Genomic DNA, 19,385 nt, shown 5'->3' with positions numbered 1-19,385 from the left:
ACTTCTTTCCCGGGCTTCCTTCAGCCCCCCAACCTGGTAACAGATCCACTCCAGGAGTTGCCACCAGCCCCCAGCCCACCAGGATTCAATCCACTGCCTCAATACCCCCTTTTCTCCCTGTCCACCACCGTGTGCACAGACAGGCTTCATTTCCAAAAGACATAGAACAGAGAGCCAGACGACACAGCAGCATGCCCAGAGACCTCCTGCTTGTCATGTCAGCACTGGCCATGTCACCTTATTCTTATATTCATAACGGCTCTCCATTACCACTGGGCCTGGGTTTCAAGCAAGACAGAGTCAAGTGAAGCTCATCTCCAGCCTCCATCAGAGCCCTGTCTCTATCTATTCTGGCCTCTTTCTCCCCTGAGCTGTTGTCACATGACTGTAGCACCTGGAACATGCCAAGGCCTCGACAGTGCCCAGCACACAGGAGGCTGTTTTGTGGCAACTACATTTGGGAAACAATCAAGGGTTAATAACAACCTTGGCCCATAGCCTTGCAGACGCCATCAGATGGGGCATTTGTGCTCTAGGCCACCACAGTGGGCACCACTCCCCATTATCTCCTAACAAGCCACTTTGCTTACTCCCTTTACCTGCCCGGATCCTGAGGGCAGCTAAGATTCTCATCTCTGAAGCTAGCCGAGATATCCCCTCTGGGAGAGTCTCAGTGCTCGTTAGCATATTAATGGCTCTGAGAAGCCCCTCAGCATTGCAACCTGATTCACTGTAGGAGACCCTCAGATGTATTGATCTGGAGAACCCACACCCCTCAGCCATTCCTATTAAAAATTCTATGGTCTTCCTGGTCTGAGCAATATACTAGGAGAAATGCTGTCATAATGTGGTCTTCCCAAAGAGGGAACAATTTCATGGGAATTCCCCGAGGATTCAGAACTAAGGGGACCAGATGCCTTCCCTGTGTGGTCCCTGGGCCCAACTCAGGCTTGACCGCTACATGCATCATTCAGGCCCCGTACTGGCCCCCTCTGCAGCAAGCTCAAGCTCAGCGGGCAGAGGGCTGTGTTGAAATTGATTCTGTGTTCCCTGTGCCTGGCACAGACAGCGTCTGGCATGTGTGAACGTTAATGTTCGCGGTGTGAACAGAGAACAAAAGCCCGGGAGGGGCTGCGAGAGGGTTGGGTGCTGCCTAGACTCGGCTCTTGCCAGAGCAGTGGCACACAGAGGGACCCAGAGATGCTCCCGCTCTGAGAATACCTGGGGCCACAGGGCACTGGGAGACAGCTGCTGGTGCTGAGACCCCATGTTGTTGAGGTGGATCCCGCTGGGGGACAGCAGCGGCCGGTGGGGGAGGGCCCCGCCAAGCCGGTTCAGGTCTGAGCTTGCCGGGTCTCCCATTCCTGCGTCGGGAGGCCCCAGGTCGCCGTGGGAGCTCAGCACGGCCTGGGCCTGCCTGTCGCCCGGGTACGTCTTGGGCTGACTGTCCTCGCGCTGCTGGTGCTGGGGCAGGTGGCTCTGCTGGCAGACGTGGTGGCCGTAGGGCTGCTGGGGCTCCTGGTAGTAGTACTGGGGTACGGAGCCCAGCTGGATCAGCTGGACGGCGTGCGCCTGCTCCGGGCCGTACTGGTGGGCGTCCCTGTGATAAGAGGGGGGCTGCAGGTGCATCTGCGGCGGCTGTTGCTGCGGCTGTTCTTGCAAGTGCTGCATCACGGGCTGGGGCTGGTAATACTGAGGTATCTGCATCGGACCCTGCCGCTGCTGCAGCTGCAGCTGCTGTTGCTGCTGCGGCTGCTGCGGGCGGCTCTGCTGCTGCGGCTGCTGCATTTCCTGCAGGGATAGAGGCTGCTGCCCAGCCTGCTGCGGCTGCGGCGGGTAATACTGCTGCTGCTGCATCTGCTGCATGTGCTGTGACAGCATCGGGGGGGCCTGCAGCGGCTGTCCTCCCTGCACCGGCATCTGGGCCAGCGGCTGCTGGTAGTCATAGTACAGGTGCCCCTGGCCGGCATGTGGCCCCACCTGCAGGGCTGGTTTGGACAGGCCGCCGGGGAAAGCGGGGTGAGCCTGCTGGGGCACCTGCTGGTAGCGAGCAGGAAGAGCCGGCGCCGGGGGCTCCATGGGCTTCTGGGACAACAACTGGCGGAGGGCACTGTCAGGGGCCCCGTCCATCACTGCCGACTGGGTGTGCAGCACCTGGGCCATATTGTTGACCTGAATTCGCAGGTTTTGGTTGGCGAACACCTGGGTGAAGGAGTCTAGCTTGTGCAGGACACCGCTGGTGAGTTTCTGGGTGCGGATCTCACTGGCCTGGGAGTAGGTATACTGGTAGCCATCGGCGGGCTCAGGCTGGGCCGGGGTCCCCCACATCATGTTTGAGTTGGTCAGGTTGCTGCGTAGCTGGACGTGGTTGCCAGGCCCAGTGTGACCTCCCCACCCTCCCTGCCTCGAGGTATCCACTTGGCCTAGGTTTTTGGAACCAACAGGCAAGCCTAGACCATCCCGAGTATCTTGAGGAAAGTGGGGGGAGAGGGGTGATGCCTGAGGGGCCTCCAATCCAGCCCCTGTGACTGTATTCCCATAGTTGTGGTTCAGCCCACCATGGATGCCAAGCGGTGGCTGTTGGTAGAAAAGGTTCTCACCACCGTGGGCCACGTGATTGGTCTTGTAGAGTTGCTGATCCCCCATGGCGCCTGCCTTGGCTGGGAACGTCCAGCCACAAAACCATAAAAAAAGGTCAATGAAACAAAACCCAAAAGGACTGAAACCCTGAGAAGCTGAGAGAAGGTGTCCACACTATTCCACGGCTGACATGTCTGTGAACGTGGCTGCAGCCAGATGTTCCTGTGGGCCTGTACCACTCATGTGCAGGGAGGGGGGCTTGACATTGTCACGGGGGCTGAGGTATGGACCGAACACCACCGTGGGGCACAGATGTCGTGCACACCTGTAAGACAAGGTACAAAAGCACAGGACCAGATTTACTCGGATGCTCCACATGAACAAGGACATCTACCCCAACCAATCAGAATTTAATACAAAACAGAAGACTTGATTCAAAATAGCCTGTTTCATACACTGACCACCCTTTACACTAATTCTGCAGCTATGGGCCCTCGTGGGAGACAGAACTCTCTTACTTTCCAGCCTTTGTTCAATGGCTCATTAGTTCATTGATTTGTTAATTCATTGTTTTTTGCTCACTGATTAATTCCTCCATTCTTTGGAGGCTCGGCCCTATTCTAGGACCTGCAGGGGATGCGCAGAAGGTCAAGGCATTCATTTATCAACTTTTCTGCTCAACACATACTTACTAGACACCTACTAAGCATAAGGCACAATGCCAGGGAATGATTGCAACATGGGCCAGCTCTTGAGGTGTTTATGGTGGAAAGAACATTTAAGGAGGAAGGATGCGCATAATAAAAAGGTAAAATAACAGATATGGGAACTCAGACCGGAGAGCTTATGCTGGGTAAGAACAGAACTGGAGAAAGTGTCAAGGAGGAGTACGGCACATATTAGTTCGCCGGTCCAGTTACCAAGGTTCCCTGCTTTCTGAGGTCCCCACTCAGGCAAACATCTCCAAACAGGGTTGATCTGGCATGAAAAACCATACCAGGACAAGTCTTAGAACCATGAACTAGGCCATCTGGGGAGACAGGTTTAGTCTGGTTTGAGTCAGATAGTTTTTTTAGGGGACTTCTAACTGGGGTCTGTAAACCCCCGGGAGTACATGAAGACTTTCCAAGCACTACACACATGCACTCCAAGTTTTAAGAAAAACTCTTTCTTCCTCTAAACTCCGACAGCCTCAAACTTCCATAGAAGCTATTTTCTAGAACCGAATAGTGATGAAGGTGCAAGTTGACATTTTAAACTTGCACTCTCACAACTGCCCTCCTCCCTTCCAAAAGGAAAGACAGACCTTTTACTCACGTTGTCTCAAATCTTTTTTTTTTTTTTAAAGCTAAGCTCTTTAATTCATACATGCTCCGAGAAATCAATAAGAAAACGTCACTATCCCAATAGAAAATATGAAAACAATATGGAAAGATTTCTCAAATGAAAGAGAAAGAATTCCTAAACACATGGAAATTCAGCCAAACTTGTTCGTAATAATCTAGGTATTAAAAGGTCTCTGAGTTACCAATCAGATTCACCTGACAGATTGAAAATACATCCAATAGTTTGATAACGCACCTTTTTATCAGAGTGCTAGGGAAAATGGCACTCACAATGTTGGTAAGAATATAAATTGATGTAATCCTGCAGAGCACAATTCGTTAATAGCTATCAAAAGTCAAATATTAACATTAAAATTCAAATGTATTCAACATCCTTCAATCAAGGAATTTCATTTTGGAGGATTTATTCAATAGGCATGACCTCATCCCAAATCTGAACAGGGCTTATTACCCAGTAAAACCCCCCTGGCCACCATATGAAAGGACATCTAGAAAACAAGCAACTCTAATAAAAGAGTAGTGTATCTGCTTTGACGCTGGGTGGTTTCCAATTCTCTTTTTCCCCCTTAGGAAAACCTAATAAAAGTAATTAAAGTCTAATTGTTAGTGATAGATCACTATGTGATTTTTGGTATAGAACTCAGAAGCAGATCAAGAACTGAGTGATCCTGTTTTACCAAAAATTCCATCCGTTCACGCGAATGAGGATATACAGTGCTTACATACAGATGAATGAAAAACAGAAATGCAATCAGTGTTGGCACCTGTCTCATATCTCCTACCAAGCGTAATATTCTTCCAAGGATTTAAAAACAAACTGAACAAATAACCCAAGGCCAGCAATATTCTATTTCTGGACGTGGTGATAACGGTACGAGTGCGCTCAATCGGCTAATTCAAGCTGTAGGTTCTGGTCATATATAGGCATGTCTGTCGTAAATCAATAAAAAGATTTGTTTTAAAAAGTCATCCAGCATTACCATCCCACCAAGAGATGCATCTTCAATGTAATTTTAGGTTTTATGTTTATTAAATATTTATCCAAATTAGCAATACATTTATGTTATTTTGATTAATTGTCTCCTATCAATAATTTTTATCAATAACTCAAATAAGAAAATGTCAATACTTAGAGCTTTATGATTTCAGGAAATTAAAGAGGTTTTAATTTCATATAAAATTGTTATGGAGAAACATGATAGGGAACAAACGAGAGAGTTTTAAGCATAAGATGGATTACATATATTCCATTAGGATAAAATTCCACAGGGCAAGTGAACCGAAATAAAATTTCAAGAAGAAAAAGGAACACTGACTATTAGTGAAGAGGATGTCTGTGCATTTTAAAAATGGATGATGGGGGATATTGAATGTCTATGGTGCTTGGATTCCAGTGGATAAATTTAAAACAGTGATGTCATGGTTTTACTTAAAAATATCAATGTTGGTAATATGCTGGAACTTGCATCTTCTGCAAATGTATGATAAAAAATGTAGAGGTAAACTTGAAAATATGTGAGTGGGTCATTATATTTACCATATCCTTTTATGCGGGATTTTAAGCCACAAAGTGTGGAGACCATTATAGTAGCCCCCTCCAACCGGGAGCTAGACTGAGTTGGTCTCTGTCCCTTTCTGCATGATAGAGAGGGACAAATTCAGAGCAAGGGATTTGGTTTGGCTTGGTAGAACGTAGGGTGGATGAAGGGAAGCAGTGGGAGGAAACCATGGTGGCCAAGGAGAGCCGGAGCAAATCCTGAATTTAACCGTGAATGGCTGCTGAAGGCCTCCCAGCAGTGGCATGATGATGCTGGGCTGGATGGCCCTGAGCTTCAGAAGCAGGGTGAGACTCGATCCCCTCATTGAAAAGGTGGTCCGGGGGCACCTGGGTGGCTCAATGGGTTAAAACCTCTGCCTTCGGCTTAGGTCATGATCTCAGGGTCCTGGGATCGAGCCCCACATTGGGCTGTCTGCTCAGCAGGGAGTCTGCTTCCCCTCTCTCTCTGCCTGCCTCTCTGTCTACTTGTGATCTCTCTTTCTGTCAAATAATGAATAAAATCTTTAAAAAAGAAAAGAAAAGAAAAGGCTGTCCGTATCACCTGAGAGCTTGTTAAAAATTCAGATTCTCAGGCTTCAGCCCTCATCTACTGAAACATCATCTCCATTTTATCAAGACCCCTAAGTGATTCACGTGCATATTAAAACTTGAGAATTTTAGTAGGCTGTAGAATTTTTTGCTGCATCCAGATGAGACCTAAGAAAGACCTGAACTTAGATGATGGTAAGCAGAACCAAGGGAGAAACAAGAAAAACAGCCCCTGTGGTGCCAGTGGGAAGGGAGTCTCCTTCAGGGGCTTATGACCCAGTCTGAAGAGATACCCCTTCTTTCCTCGCACAAGCTCTCCTCCTTGACATCCCTATTCACCACTATACCTTGCTGACTCCCAGTCATTACTCCCAGCCCAGAGGGTCTGCCTACTCCAGCTGCCTACCCCAAATTCTACTTCCATGTTCAAAGGCAAAGGCGACATCGTATTCCCCAGAATAGATGCTCCTCTAAACTCTTGCCCTCAACTCCTCCCTCTCTCTTAACCAGCCTCACAACCTATCCATTTACCTCCTCATGCTTTCTTAACTGCATCCATTTTCCCTGTTCCACTACTATCACCTTAATCCAAGACACCTCATTTGTCTTCCAGACCATCCCAATAGCCTTCCAACCCATCTCCCTGCTTTTGGTCTTGTCTATGCTCCAGACAGCAGCAACACAATGAACTTTTCAAATATAACTCCAATCCCATCACTGTTCAAAATTCTTTGATGTCATTTTAGTGCTCCCAGGTTAAAAATTAAAATCATGAACAAGGCCAATTTGGCACAGCAGTCTGTCCCAGTCTGGTGATGTATTTCTCTTTCCTTTGTTCTCTACCCCCTTCCCATCCCACCACCCCAAGCCATTCTGGTCTTCTCTCAGTTTCTTGAAGCTGCCACATTGTCACCCACCACAGGACCTTTGCACATGCTGCTGGTGTGTCCCCCACACCCCTAATTTGGGAAGTTGTTCCTCTTCCTATACTCTCTTCATCTAGTGACGTCCTGGGCATCCTTCATTCAGATGTCAGTCAGCTCAGGCTATATTTCTCAAGGAAGTCTATCCTGATCCCAGCCACAAGTAAACATCAGGGTCATTTCTTACACGTTCCTTTCTTTCAAACCACTCTTCTTAGTCCATAATTGTACTTCTACCAGTACCACTATTTAATTAATGGATTTCTCTTTATTAGAGCTGGGGCCACGTCCATTTTTGCCTCTGATCCTATTCCCAAAGCCTACCACAATGCCCAACATATGGTAGCCCCTCCAGTAAGGATTTGTTGAAGGAGGAATAATATTTATTGAATTAATGAACTGATGAATGAAAAAACAAAACAAAACAAAACAGAACAATGATCAAGTTTCCCGCTGAATTGTTATCAGCAGAAAAAGATGCTCAGTGTAGGGGGAATGAATGTTAAGTTCTTATGGAGAACAGTCAGATTTACCTGGGTGTTGATGGACCAATAGGGTTTATACAGAGATGAGAGGACCAGGAAGGGTATTCTGGCTGAGGAAATAGTGTGTATAAAAGCATGGAGTCAGGGGCAGGTGTCCAAGTCAGGAACTCACTGATGATCAGACTGAACTTGTAAGGCAGGGATAAACTGTGGGGGCTTTAAAATGACCTCTAGCAGTGTTATCCTGTGGGCATTAGGCCTGGTGGAAACACTGCCCTGCCTAGCTTAAACCTCACCACGTAACTTTTCTCAAAAGGCTTTGCACCTCGTTACCTCCCACAGGAAGAATTACTTATCGGAACTCACCAGATTCTGACCATGACCTGATTTCATGTTCCTCCACTGTGCCCCTGTGGGTGGAATGGAAGCTAGATACTTTTACTTCTGTTGAAGTGTCCGCTTTGTGTTCTCAGCTACAGAAATCTATTCTTTATTCTCTAATATTTTCAGAACTGGAAATGTAGTTTATTTACAAGTACAGAACCCTACAAAGTCAGAAGTGGTTCCTGGGTCAGCAGCATAAGCATCACATGGGAACTTGCTATAAATGTTAACTCTTGGCCCACACCCAGATCCACTGAATCAGCAACTTGGTTGGGGGACAGCAGTCTGTGTTTTAACGTGCCCTCTGTTGGGTCTGATGCCCTCTCCGGTTGAAGACTGCAATAAAGCTCATCTAATCTCCCCACGTGACAGATTTAGACACCAAGGCCCAGAAAATAGTGCCCAGTTTACAGGGGCAGGCATTTAAGAATCATACATTGAATGGAAGAGAGGGGAAAATGACTTCCGTAGGAAGACATAACGAAGTAGTGGGAAAACCAGGTGCTATTTATGTTAATTAATTTTTTAAAAGAGAGCATGAGCAGAGGGAACAGAAGGCAGAGGGAGAGGGAGAAAATGGCCCCTGTGACCTTAGGAGCCGGACGGATGCAGGGCTCAATCCCAGGGCCCCGAGATCATGACCTGAGGTAAAAGTGGACACTTAACCGACTGAGCCACCCACACGCCCCTATTTTATGTTAAATTTATAGATTTTTAAATTTTTATTTATTTATTTTCCCCAAGAACTTAAATTCTTTGTATTCTGCATATGTGCATACATTTATATATATATATATATATACATATATATTTTAAATAGGAACTATATTTATGTGGTTTAAAATTCAAAAGGCATAACAGTATACAAAAGAGTGAAAATTACCCCCAAATAAATAAGTGCTTAAAAAGAAAGTGAGGGGCACCTGGGTAGTTCAGTTGTTAAGTGTCTGCCTTTGGCTCAGGTCATGATCCCAGAGTCCTGGGATTGAGCTCCGTGTTAGGCTCTCTGCTCAGCAGGGACCTGCTTCTCTCTCTCCCACTTCCCCTTGCTTGTGTTCCCTGTCCCATTGTGTCTCTTTCTGTCAAATAAATAAATAAAATCTTTTTTTAAAAAAGAAAGAAAGTGGGGGCGCGCCTGGGTGGCTCGGTGGGTTAAGCGCCTCTGCCTTCGGCTCAGGTCATGGTCTCAGGGTCCTGGGATCCAGCCCTGCATCAGACTTTCTGCTCAGCAGGGAGCCTGCTTCCCCCTCTTTCTCTGCCTGCCTCTCTGCCTACTTGTGATCTCTCTCTCTCTGTCAAATAAATAAATAAAATCTTAAAAAAAAAAAAAGAAAGTGAAAAGTTAGAGCAAAAATTTTTTTAAAAGGTATGCATGAAAAGTCTTCTTTTTGCCTCTATTCCCAGATACCCAGCAGCCCAACCCTCTTGGGATAATCACTCAGATTCTTGTGTATTCTAGAAACATTTGCCTTTTGCAAAGAGGATAGCATGCCACAGTTCAGCATCTTGTCAAAAGGTATCTTAAATATACATTTACAACCTAAAAACTGTTCTTCTTGGTGGATTAGTCAATCTTCTAGAATTGTCATAATACCATCGCAGGGTTCAAGTCTTAATGATTTTTCTAATAAGGTAACTGCTTTCCTCATTATGTAAAACATTTCCTATTGGGTAATTGGCACCAGGAGCTTTTTCACTCGTGAACTAATTAACAGAACTACTACTTTCACATTCCTTGGATCAATTCTTTCCTTAGAGCAAAACTCAGGGATTCCAGAGTAGAACCAACAAATGAAGGCTGACTCAGAACCCGAGGTGCCCTCTCCGTTCCTCCCAACGCACGAGAGCCACACAACCTGCTCCCATGCCCATCTGTCCACTGGTTGTCCTGTCATTCTAAGGCAGGGACAGCATCCTACTCATCTTATGTCCCCAGAAGCTCAATCAATGCTCATTGAACCGATACGCTGAGGCAAACCGATGAGACAGGGAGTACTTCAGCCCTGACACGGAGCCAGGGATGTAGTCTCTTATTCTCTGTTTCGGGCTGGGTGCCCTACAGCCCCAGCTGGGATACTATAGGTAGTAAGGCTCTGCACAGAGTTTTCTACACTGGAGGTTTTCTGTACGGGACCAGCTAGCAAATATTCTCAGGTTTGTGGGCCATACGATCTTGGGACACAACTTCCCACCTGCAGCGTGAAAGCAGCCATAAAATGATATATGGCTGTGTTCTGATACAACTTTATTTATGGACACGGAAATGTGGATTTTACATCTTTTCCTCATATCAAGACATATTACTGTTCTTCTTTTGATCTTTTCTTCAACCATGACCACATGTAAAAACGCTTCCTTAGCTCACAGGTGTGGGCTGGGTTTGGCCCTGGCCAAAGTTTGCAGACCCCCATTCTGATGCATCAAAGTCCCTACCAGTCTGTCTGAGCCCTCGCCCTCCCCGCCTGGAGCACCAGGAGACAGAGCACAATCTGCAAGGAGGATATCTGTCCAAAAGGACTGTCCTTTGAACCAGAAAGAGAGAGAGGGAGGAAGTTGACTTTGGCCAAGGACCCAGCGGGACTTGTTTGCTTACAATTCAGCCGGGGTAACACCCTGCTCCCGCCAGACCACCACCGCTGGTTGGAGAAAGAAAAACCAAAAAGATTTCCCTTTTTCCGACACCGGGTCGTCATTCAGAGTCTGTATACACAATCCCCCAAATGACTTGGCTTGGGTTTTGGGGAAGCCTTCCCCTCAGGTCTGTCAAAGGAGCTTCATTTGGGTTCTCCTGGGATTCTTCTCACTCCAACTCTCTCCCCAGCTCCCCAGAGGAGGCAGAGGCCAAGGGCAGCTCTCCAAGGCGTGGGCCCATGGTTCAGGGTCTCCTTTATAGCAATGTTGTTGTTCTAAATACTTTCTGATTAGTCTTCTAAGTAAAGTCGGTGGGTATTTTATGATTCTGTAACCCAATGACTGCAGACGAGTTTCCAGTGCTGGCTATTAGCACCGTTCCCCCTCACAGAGTGACTGGTCTGCTCTTTTCCTTTGTAGCCTGCTGCTCCCCGTCCTGGGTCTCTGATGACTCCCCACAGTGGAAGGATTTCCAAGACTTCCCTCGGGCTTCAAGGGACACTTATTGCTCCCTCTTTAGGACTCACCCTGTGGCATCAATTATCATTCTAAGCCCAGGAACCAGGAAGAAGCCTGACACATAGCCAGGGAAGTTGCAAAATGGGAGTTTGGATTGTGCTTCCGATGGACAGTCACCATCAGTAAATGGCAATGGGAGCTATTTCATTTTCGGGGGGGTGGGGGTGGGCAGAGCTATTTCACTTTCTGACCCACACCGTCATTGCTCATTCCTTTGGGCTAGCAGTAGTCCTCGACCAGGGAATCAACACCGTCTTCCCCCAGTGACTGCCTCATGCCATTTCTTCTCTCCCTCCCCCCAGCTGGCCTGAAGGATGTGGATGCTAAGGATATAGGGAGATAAGGGATCACAGGAATCTAGGATGGCTTCCTGGAGGAGGCAGCTATGGTCTGAGTGTGCCTTGTTGATATATTTCTGAATATACTTTTGGAAACCACCTTCCTCCACAAATGGCTAGACCTAGGTAGAGACGTTAGGAGTATGGGCTTTGACTCTGGGAATACGGTGCAATTAAAGGGGCACTGGAGGAGTAAACAGAAGACTCGGCTATGCCTATATTGACTGTGTGACCCCGGGCAAGTCATTTACCCTGTCTGGACCTCAGCCACATTTGTATGTATCCAGATAATTAAAGTCAAATTTTTCTAGAGGGAGCCTGAATGAAATACTTAAAATCCTACCTCATCTTTTATCAACTTGTAGAGGCTGAAATTAATGGTGTAGTATCTAATTAGTATTTCATGTGCAGAGTGGACAGCTGTTCAGGGGTGAATGCACACAGCTTAGTGATTGCTACGGGGTGTCTATCTCCCCTAGGACAGAGAAGTTAGGGAGGAGGCGGCAACTGACGTGAATGGATGTGGCCCAGCCCTTCCTGACTCCCCAGGACTCCATGATGTAACTGCTCCAGGAGACCAGAGTGGGACCTGCTCAGATTCACCTGGTGAGATCCATGTTTGTCACAGAGCAAGTCAGTTACATCCTGGGGAGAAGGCGTCATGGGGGACAGCGTAGAAAATTTATACTCTAAACTTAGGGCTCCTTAGATCTCAAGGGAGAGATGCATCAGATTCTGGGGCAGGAATGCCAGCGATGAGGTCCACACGGGCTCCAGGAAGGCTCCTCCCAACCACAGCTGACCACTCCTGGTGGTGGGGCGGTTGACAGGCAATGCGGCCAAGAGGTCCACAAAGAGAAGGCAGGCCAGGGGGATCACCCGAACAAGCCACACAGGAGGTCCCAAACAGTGACTACTACATAAGAACATGTTTCTCCTATGGAGGAGTTCTAGGAGAATTTCAGAATCCATCAGCAACTATAACGAAGACCGTACCTGTGCCAAGAAACCTGATCAAGTCATAGCTGCTGCCCTCAAGGGGTTTACAGCTGATGGAAGGCCATCCGTGCCCGGCCCATCCTTTATATTCTTTCACACCATCTAGCCCCAAGGAACTATGGTGCCAGGACTCTGCTAGGGAATAAAAACCTGAAAACTTGCATCTTTAACCTCATAGTCTGGGGTGGGGCTTCCAAAAGACTCCAAGGAATTTTACAAAGAGGAGTAAGAGGAGGGCCTGGGGGAGTGTTGCGAGGTGACTCTAGCCAGGGTCCAGGAGGCACAGTGGGCAGACCCTTGCTGTTGGGGATGGAGTGGATATCTCTGTAGGGTGGACACTGGAAGAGGGGCTGGGCCTCGAGTCACAGGGAGGATCCACCACTCTTGTCCCTGAGGACCTAGGATGTGGGCTTTGTGAATCAACACGTGGGACTGCAGCCAAAGAAAGGATCCCCATCCCTGCCCAGAGCCCCCTGTTCAGGGCAGGGCAGGGCAGGGCAGGGCAGGGCAGGGCAGGGCTGGGAGAATGGAAGATTCCCTCCAGCTGTTCTGATGACACCTAGGAAGTGTGGGGGATGAAGAGGGACTGAAGGGGTGCTGGTTGGTGGGTAGATCTGACACCTGTACTCTGCCTCTAGCCTCCAAGTGAATTATAAATCTAAGAAAACCCAAGTGGAGCATCTGAGGGCTCTATTCCTCCTACCTATGACTCAAGCCCCACATCCAGCACCCTGGGCTCAGCCACCAAGAGGGCCTCCAGCAGGTCAGTGGTACAGACCGGCTTCCTTGGCAGGGGCGGATGAGAAGGGCAGCAGCCTGCTCTGCCTCCTGGGATAGACCAGCCCGTAGACTCTCCTGCCTTAGGACTCTAAGTAGGCTGCCCAGTCAGGGCTTCTGTTCCCAAATGGAGCAGCTGGCTTGGCTTTGGTCTATGGCCTTTAAGGTCTGATGTTGATATAGAAGACAAATGCCACTGGACACCCAAAGTCTCAAAGATGGGGGTCAGTGTCTTGGAGAAAACACCGCCCTTCTTTCTGGAAAACAGCTTCCAGCTCATTGGGTGACAAAGTCAGTGACGTTCCTTTGTGTGTAAAATAATTGTGCCTTGCATTCCTGGTGCTGGCGGTGTCTGAGGGTCTCTCTTGGCTCTCCTAGCCGCGTTTCAGACAGGGGGCTCCCCGGGTTATGATGTCAGTGCTACGTCTGGGCATTCTGTAAACAGCAGCGGCAACACAGCCCCATCCTGCGGCAATGCCACGGCTCCCGGGCTCCTCACTTGTATGACTAGGGGGCTAAGACAAGCAGAAAAGCATGCCCCTAGCCCTTTCTGGCTCAGAGGTCTGAGACTTTGGAGGAAATTCTGGGAGTCAGGAAACAAGCCAGAGGGACCTCTGTGTCTGGGGCAGGAAGCCTTCCCAGAGGCACTTCCTGAGGGGCTCCCTCCTCCAGACCCCTGTAGATTAGACTCTAGCCCATCATCACCGCTCATGCCCGAACCTTGCCAGCCCTGAGGGCTGCTGGAGGCCCATCCTGGTCAGCTCTGGGACCAGCCTTGGCCTCAGGCCTGGCTCTGTGCCAACTAGGTGTTTGCTCTGTGAAGCAGACAGAGGGCCTCACAGCCCACCTGGAGCCTCCTGTCACCCCGTAGCCCCCTGACCAAGGTTTGACTCTGTGGCTTGGCTGCCTAAGATGTCTCCTTTGTCCTCTGGTGTGCAGAGGCCTCCACCAGATGAGAGGGGCTCCTGGTCCCCAGGTTCTTGGGAAGTTCTCTGGGGAGCAAACATGGAGCAGATCCCAGAGATGAACGTCCTGCAAGAGGCAAAGCTGATGGAGTTGTGGAGACCAGTTCTGTCAGGAGGGCCTCGTCCTGAATCACAGTGTGCCGAGGTGAGGAACAGCAGCAGGCTTTTATCTACAGATGCTTCTAAGAGTTCAAATACTATAAAGTTGGAAGCAACTATTCCCAACAAACCCCTCACCTGAGATTCCCCCACTGTTGAGTTCTTTTTGCTGATGATGGGAGGGACAGGAAGCTTGGTTTCCATTTGCTCAAAAGGCTACTGACAGGCCTCTGGGAATCAAAAGGGTATCTTGCCCTTTTCTGGGTTTGCTCCCTCTTGGTGATCCTTTACATCCTGGGAAGCCCCCAAACGTGTCCGGACTTGCCCAAGTCTGATATTCTGTTGGTCATCCGTCCCTACCATCTCACTGTCTCAAATTCTTACATACATATTTTTGAAGATTTATTTATTTATTTGAAAGACAGAGACAGAGAGCACATGTAAGTGAGAGAGCACAGGCCAGGCATGGGTGAGCGCAGAAGGAAAGGGAAAGCAGTTTCCCCGCTGAGCAGGGACTCGATCCCAGGACCCTGGAATCATGACCTGAGCTGAAGGCAGACGCTTAACTGACTGAGCCACCAGGCACCCCTCACTGTCTCAAAGTCTTGCCCAACGAACTTCCCTTTGCTGCTCTAAGACCAGGAAGCTTCAGGATGCATCCACCAGGGGCCCTGTGGCTGAAATGAGAGGGCTGAAATGGGGCCCTTAGAGCTTGGGGATCTTGGGGAGAATGAGGACCATACCCTAGAGGAAGGATTTACAGGCCCAGAGACGAATCCTTCTGCTTATTGGAAATATTACTCATCACGGAGTCGCATAAGGTATTCTATTTTTCAACCAATGCTCAATTTTAAGTTCTGAAGGCACAGAATTGTGTCTTAATACCTCTGTTTGTATGTCTCTCCCTACCTTCTCCACCACGTCATGACCAGTGTTGGGCCCAAAGCGGGTCCAGTCAATGCTTACGGAATGCAGCAACCAAGTTTGCCAAACATCAACGCCGTGTGCCTGGTGAAGGATCAGGACGTGAAGGAGACAATCCCCTTCCCAGGAAGCTGATGTGGCCCGGTGTAAAGCCTAGGTAGGATACCAGCCTATGAATGTTCCCAGCAGTGCCCAGGCGTCCTCCAACCCCATGTGGAGACAGATCACAGAGAGATGAGCTGTGGTTGGGAGAAGAGAGGTAAGACCCCCGCTGTCATGCTGATGAGCTGGACTAACGCTGCTGAGCGAACAGGAAGGAAGAACAATAAAGATAACGTGGCCAACATGCCTGGGCTGCCAAGCTCGGGCCAGGCACAGTGCCAAGTCCTTCACATGCCCTTCACCTACCCCCACACCCACCCCAGTAGGAACCCACCCCTCTTACACCTCACTACCTTATTGATCTCCCACAGACCCCCCAAGATAGCATTCTCAGATGAGTCCCCTTCCAAACCTCTGTGAGATCTGTTTAGGCTACACCCCAAGGAGTCCAGAATTCCCTTTCTAGTAAGTTGGTTACAGAAGACAACAAATGACACGTACAGACAAGCATGTACACTGCAGTACTGTTTTGAGTAGCCGGAGATTGAAAACATCCCAAATGCAGACCAGTAAGGGACCAATTAAAGAGAATTATAGAATAACCCCAGGGTGGAATACTATGCAGCCATTAAAAAGAACAAGGAACCTCTCTGTGGACTGATATGGAAAGCTCTCCAAAGTTAAAACAGAATATACACATATCTGTAAATAGTCAATTCTCATTATTAGTAGTCCTATGTCCTGTAAAGTCATCAAGAACACGGAATTTGTGAACACTCTACCACTGCTTCTGAGGAAAATACAAGTCAGGTCCCCATGAGGTCACAACATTTCCATCAACTGATCAGTACATATCTCGTTTTACGTGTGTTTCTGCTTAAAGGCACCTTATTTAATATATATTGCTGATTCATAAACACTGAACTCATGGCCAACAGCCCTTTAACTCTTACTTAAATGAAGCTTAGCTGACAAGTGTTTTCTCCATAGGTCACACACAACCTGGTACTTCGGAGCCCTAGCCAGCACATCAGACCACATCTTGGGGCTACGTTAAAACGGCAAAATCAACAGGAAGCACAAGAAGGTGAAAAATGTGGCACGAAACAGAACAGGAGAAGGACACCTGTTTATAGCACGAGCGCCTGACAGGAAGGCAGCACATCACGCGGGGCAGCCTCAGCTGGGGATGTGTGCTGGGCAAATCCAATGTCCACTGCTCTGTGCCTGTCCGCCAATGACTTCCCAAGTGTTGCCAAGTATCGATTTGGGAGTTATAAGTAAATCGGAGAGAGCAGAAGAATTTGTAAATACAGAACCCGTAAATAGTGAGGACCCGCCGTATATTCACAGTTGGTGGCTGTGCAAAAAGAAAGTTTCAAAGGATCCAAGAAACCAGTAAGAGCTATCTGTGGGGAGAGGCTGTGTCTGGGCTGCATGGGAAGAGAGTGGGAAGGAGACTCCATTTTATAGCTTTTTATGTTTTTCTCAATTATTGAACCACAGGAAGCTATTACTTCTTCAAAAATAAACAGACATCTTAAAACATTGAAAAACCTGCACGTACACTTAAAAGCCCTACATTCATGCCTTAAAATTTTATTTAATCTTCAAACACAGATATCTTAAGAATCTTTCTGAGGCAGCATCCAGGCCTCTGCACACAGAGAGCTTTGTGTCTTTGTGTCTCATCTGTCGACGAGAGCTTTGCATTTGTCTTTTCGGCATAAATCGCCCCACCATGCATCATGGGTCATTTTCTAGTGCGGTGTCTGGAAGGTAAGGGCCAGTGGCCAGTGGAGGCAGCATGGCACAGACTCCCCCCTAACAGGGACATCCGGCCCTCTCCTCCCAGGGCTGGTCCCCGCAGCCGTGGTCACGCACACAGCTGGCGAGGGATGTTTCTCAGAGCGCCTTGCTTCCATCAATTCTTTCCAAAGCATTCAGTTCACTTTTCACAGAAACAGCATTTCTAGATCTTCCGTGTACTCAGAGGTCATCTGTTCATGTCACATCGACGTGACATCACACTGCCAATTGCAACTTGGCCTAAGCAGGTGGATCGTGAAGGCCGGACCATCCCTGTGGGGGTGGGGGCTGCGTGGGCGGTCTGGGGGCCAAGGGGATCTGGGCAGCCACTGGTCATGAGGTAGAAGGTGACTGACGACGGCCTCACCTGTGCCTGAACATGCCTTGCGACCCTGAACACACCACGAAGAAGCAGGATGTCGCTGAAGCATGTTTTCGTGTCTGTTCTTCATGCATGTTATGTGCCAGTTAGGTCTGTGGGTCAGAGAGACTGTCCGGGTGCGGAGGGCTGGTCCCCGCAGTGCTCAGAGCAGAGCTGGGCGGAAGGACAGAGTAGGCCCTCGGCAAACATCTTCTGAAGGGAGAGACTCTCCTTAGAGTCCTCCAAGGTAGGATTTCTGACAAAGCAGACATTTGGCCATCCCATTTTTAGGAAAAGGTAGAGGAAAGGCAGGTCTATAAAATCTCCTTAAGGGCCCTATGAATCCCCAGGGAAGCTATTTGGGATTGAAGTCCTCAGTCTGGGCCTCCCATCCCCACTTCCGGCACCCGGCAACAGGGCAAAGGGGCCAAAGTTCCAAACCCAAAAGTTCTTTGTCTCAGCAGATGATACTGACTCTGCTTCGCAGAGGAGACGGAGGCTGCTGGCCTTGGCTCCCTCCACTTCCTGGGCCCAAACGAATTTTTGAGCCTCCACCCCTGCGTCAACTCTTTCCTCTCCACTGTCTTAAGAACTGGAAGGGACTGAATCAGAAATCTGGGGCCCCCAAGTGCGCAACACACTTCTTACTTCTGATAGGTTATCAATTCCTGTTGACCTCTCCTCCATGGCATTCCCTGACCGTCTTCTCTCCATTCTCTTGCCAACTCTACAACAGAGTCTATTCATGGCCGGTCTCACTTCCTCCAGCCCACTTCCCCCCAGTAGCCCTGCCCATGGCACCCTTCTGCTCCCCCTGCCGACAGTGCTCCCCCTGCCAACAGAAGTGTCCCCATAGCTCAGCCTGGCACATGGGGCCCTCACGATTTTGCCTCATCTGTCTTTGCAACAATTCCCCCAACCATTCACCCATACATACCCCAAGCACTAGACCTAGGAAGCTACCCCAAGTTTCCAGAATGCTGGTTCCTCTGCCTGAAATTGCTTTCTCTTATTCTCCAATTTCTCAGTCTACAAGTTCCTGCTCAGACTTAACATCTTTTATGAAACTTTCCCTGATTCTCAGACATGGACTGTAACAAAATATTTGGGTGCCTACTTTATAGCAGGCACACTAGATATAATGGGGTGGGTACATGACTCAGTGTCAGCCCTTGTGGGGCTTGAGCTCTGGGAAGGCAGTGTCATACCCAGACAAATGTAATTCTATGACCATGTTGAATGGCTCTATTATCAGGTCATGACCTCAGCAGAAAGGTCTGGGAAAGATCCTCTGAGGAAGTCACAGTAATGCAGTCATTGGAAGGATGAGAAGAGTCTGGAAATGGTGTGATATGTCACATTTCGGACAGAGTCAAAGGCAGTATGGGCAAAGGTCCTGGGGCAGGTAGGAAAAAGGTGGACATGAAGAACAACAATAAAAAAGGCCAGAGTGGCTAGGGCCTTGCAGGACCAAGGAGCATGGTGATAAAACTGGAAGGGGGTAAGGGCCAGACCACCCAATGTTCTTAAGGGTAAGGAGTGTTATCTTTATCCTAAAAAGTAATGGGGAGCCAAAAAGTGTTTTGAGTGGTGTGTGTCTGTGTGTCTGTGTCTTCTAAGTAAGTGTGACTGGCCAGATTTCCATCTTGAAAAGGCCACAGTGGTCCAGGTCCATAGTTTTTCAAAGTAAAGGGCTAGTTAGAATATATTCTAGCTGTTGCAGCCAGAGGACAAAACCAAGGCTATAATGTAGACACACATGTAATGAGGGAAATACACATTTCTACAAATTTTTCAAGGAAACTCAAAGTAGAATAATAACTGAGTACTTTTTTTTGGTAACACAGATCTGCTAAGGAGAAGAGTGGAAATATTTTTTGGAGGGAAAACATCTTGCTTAAGTGGGGTTCAAAGCTAGTGTTCCCATATCATCAGTGTTCATATGTACAAACCATTCTGAGCTCACGGGCCATAGTGTGTGCACCAGTGGTGCAGACATGGACTGGAGGAGGGTGAGTGGGAACACAGGGCCCTTAGCTTTACAGTGATCCACGTGG

At 48.4% G+C, this 19,385-nt stretch overlaps 1 protein-coding gene across 14 annotated transcripts in view; it reads right to left on the bottom strand.

The window, feature by feature from the left end:
- TRERF1 (transcriptional regulating factor 1) overlaps positions 1 to 19,385 on the bottom strand; it is a 201,373-nt gene that overhangs the window by 35,769 nt on the left and 146,219 nt on the right. For all 14 annotated transcript variants that reach the window (XM_059400459.1, XM_059400462.1, XM_059400470.1 and 11 more), the window contains one exon: positions 1,222 to 2,905. In XM_059400459.1, the coding sequence (XP_059256442.1) occupies positions 1,222 to 2,646 (1,425 nt within the window). In that variant the 5' untranslated portion in view covers positions 2,647 to 2,905. The remainder of the gene's footprint in view (positions 1 to 1,221; positions 2,906 to 19,385) is intronic.

Source organism: Mustela nigripes, chromosome 5 (assembly GCF_022355385.1).
Source record: "Mustela nigripes isolate SB6536 chromosome 5, MUSNIG.SB6536, whole genome shotgun sequence".
Classification (NCBI taxonomy): Eukaryota; Metazoa; Chordata; class Mammalia; order Carnivora; family Mustelidae; genus Mustela; species Mustela nigripes.
Note: the sequence above shows the minus strand (reverse complement) of the source record. Positions and strands in the feature narration are given on the sequence as shown.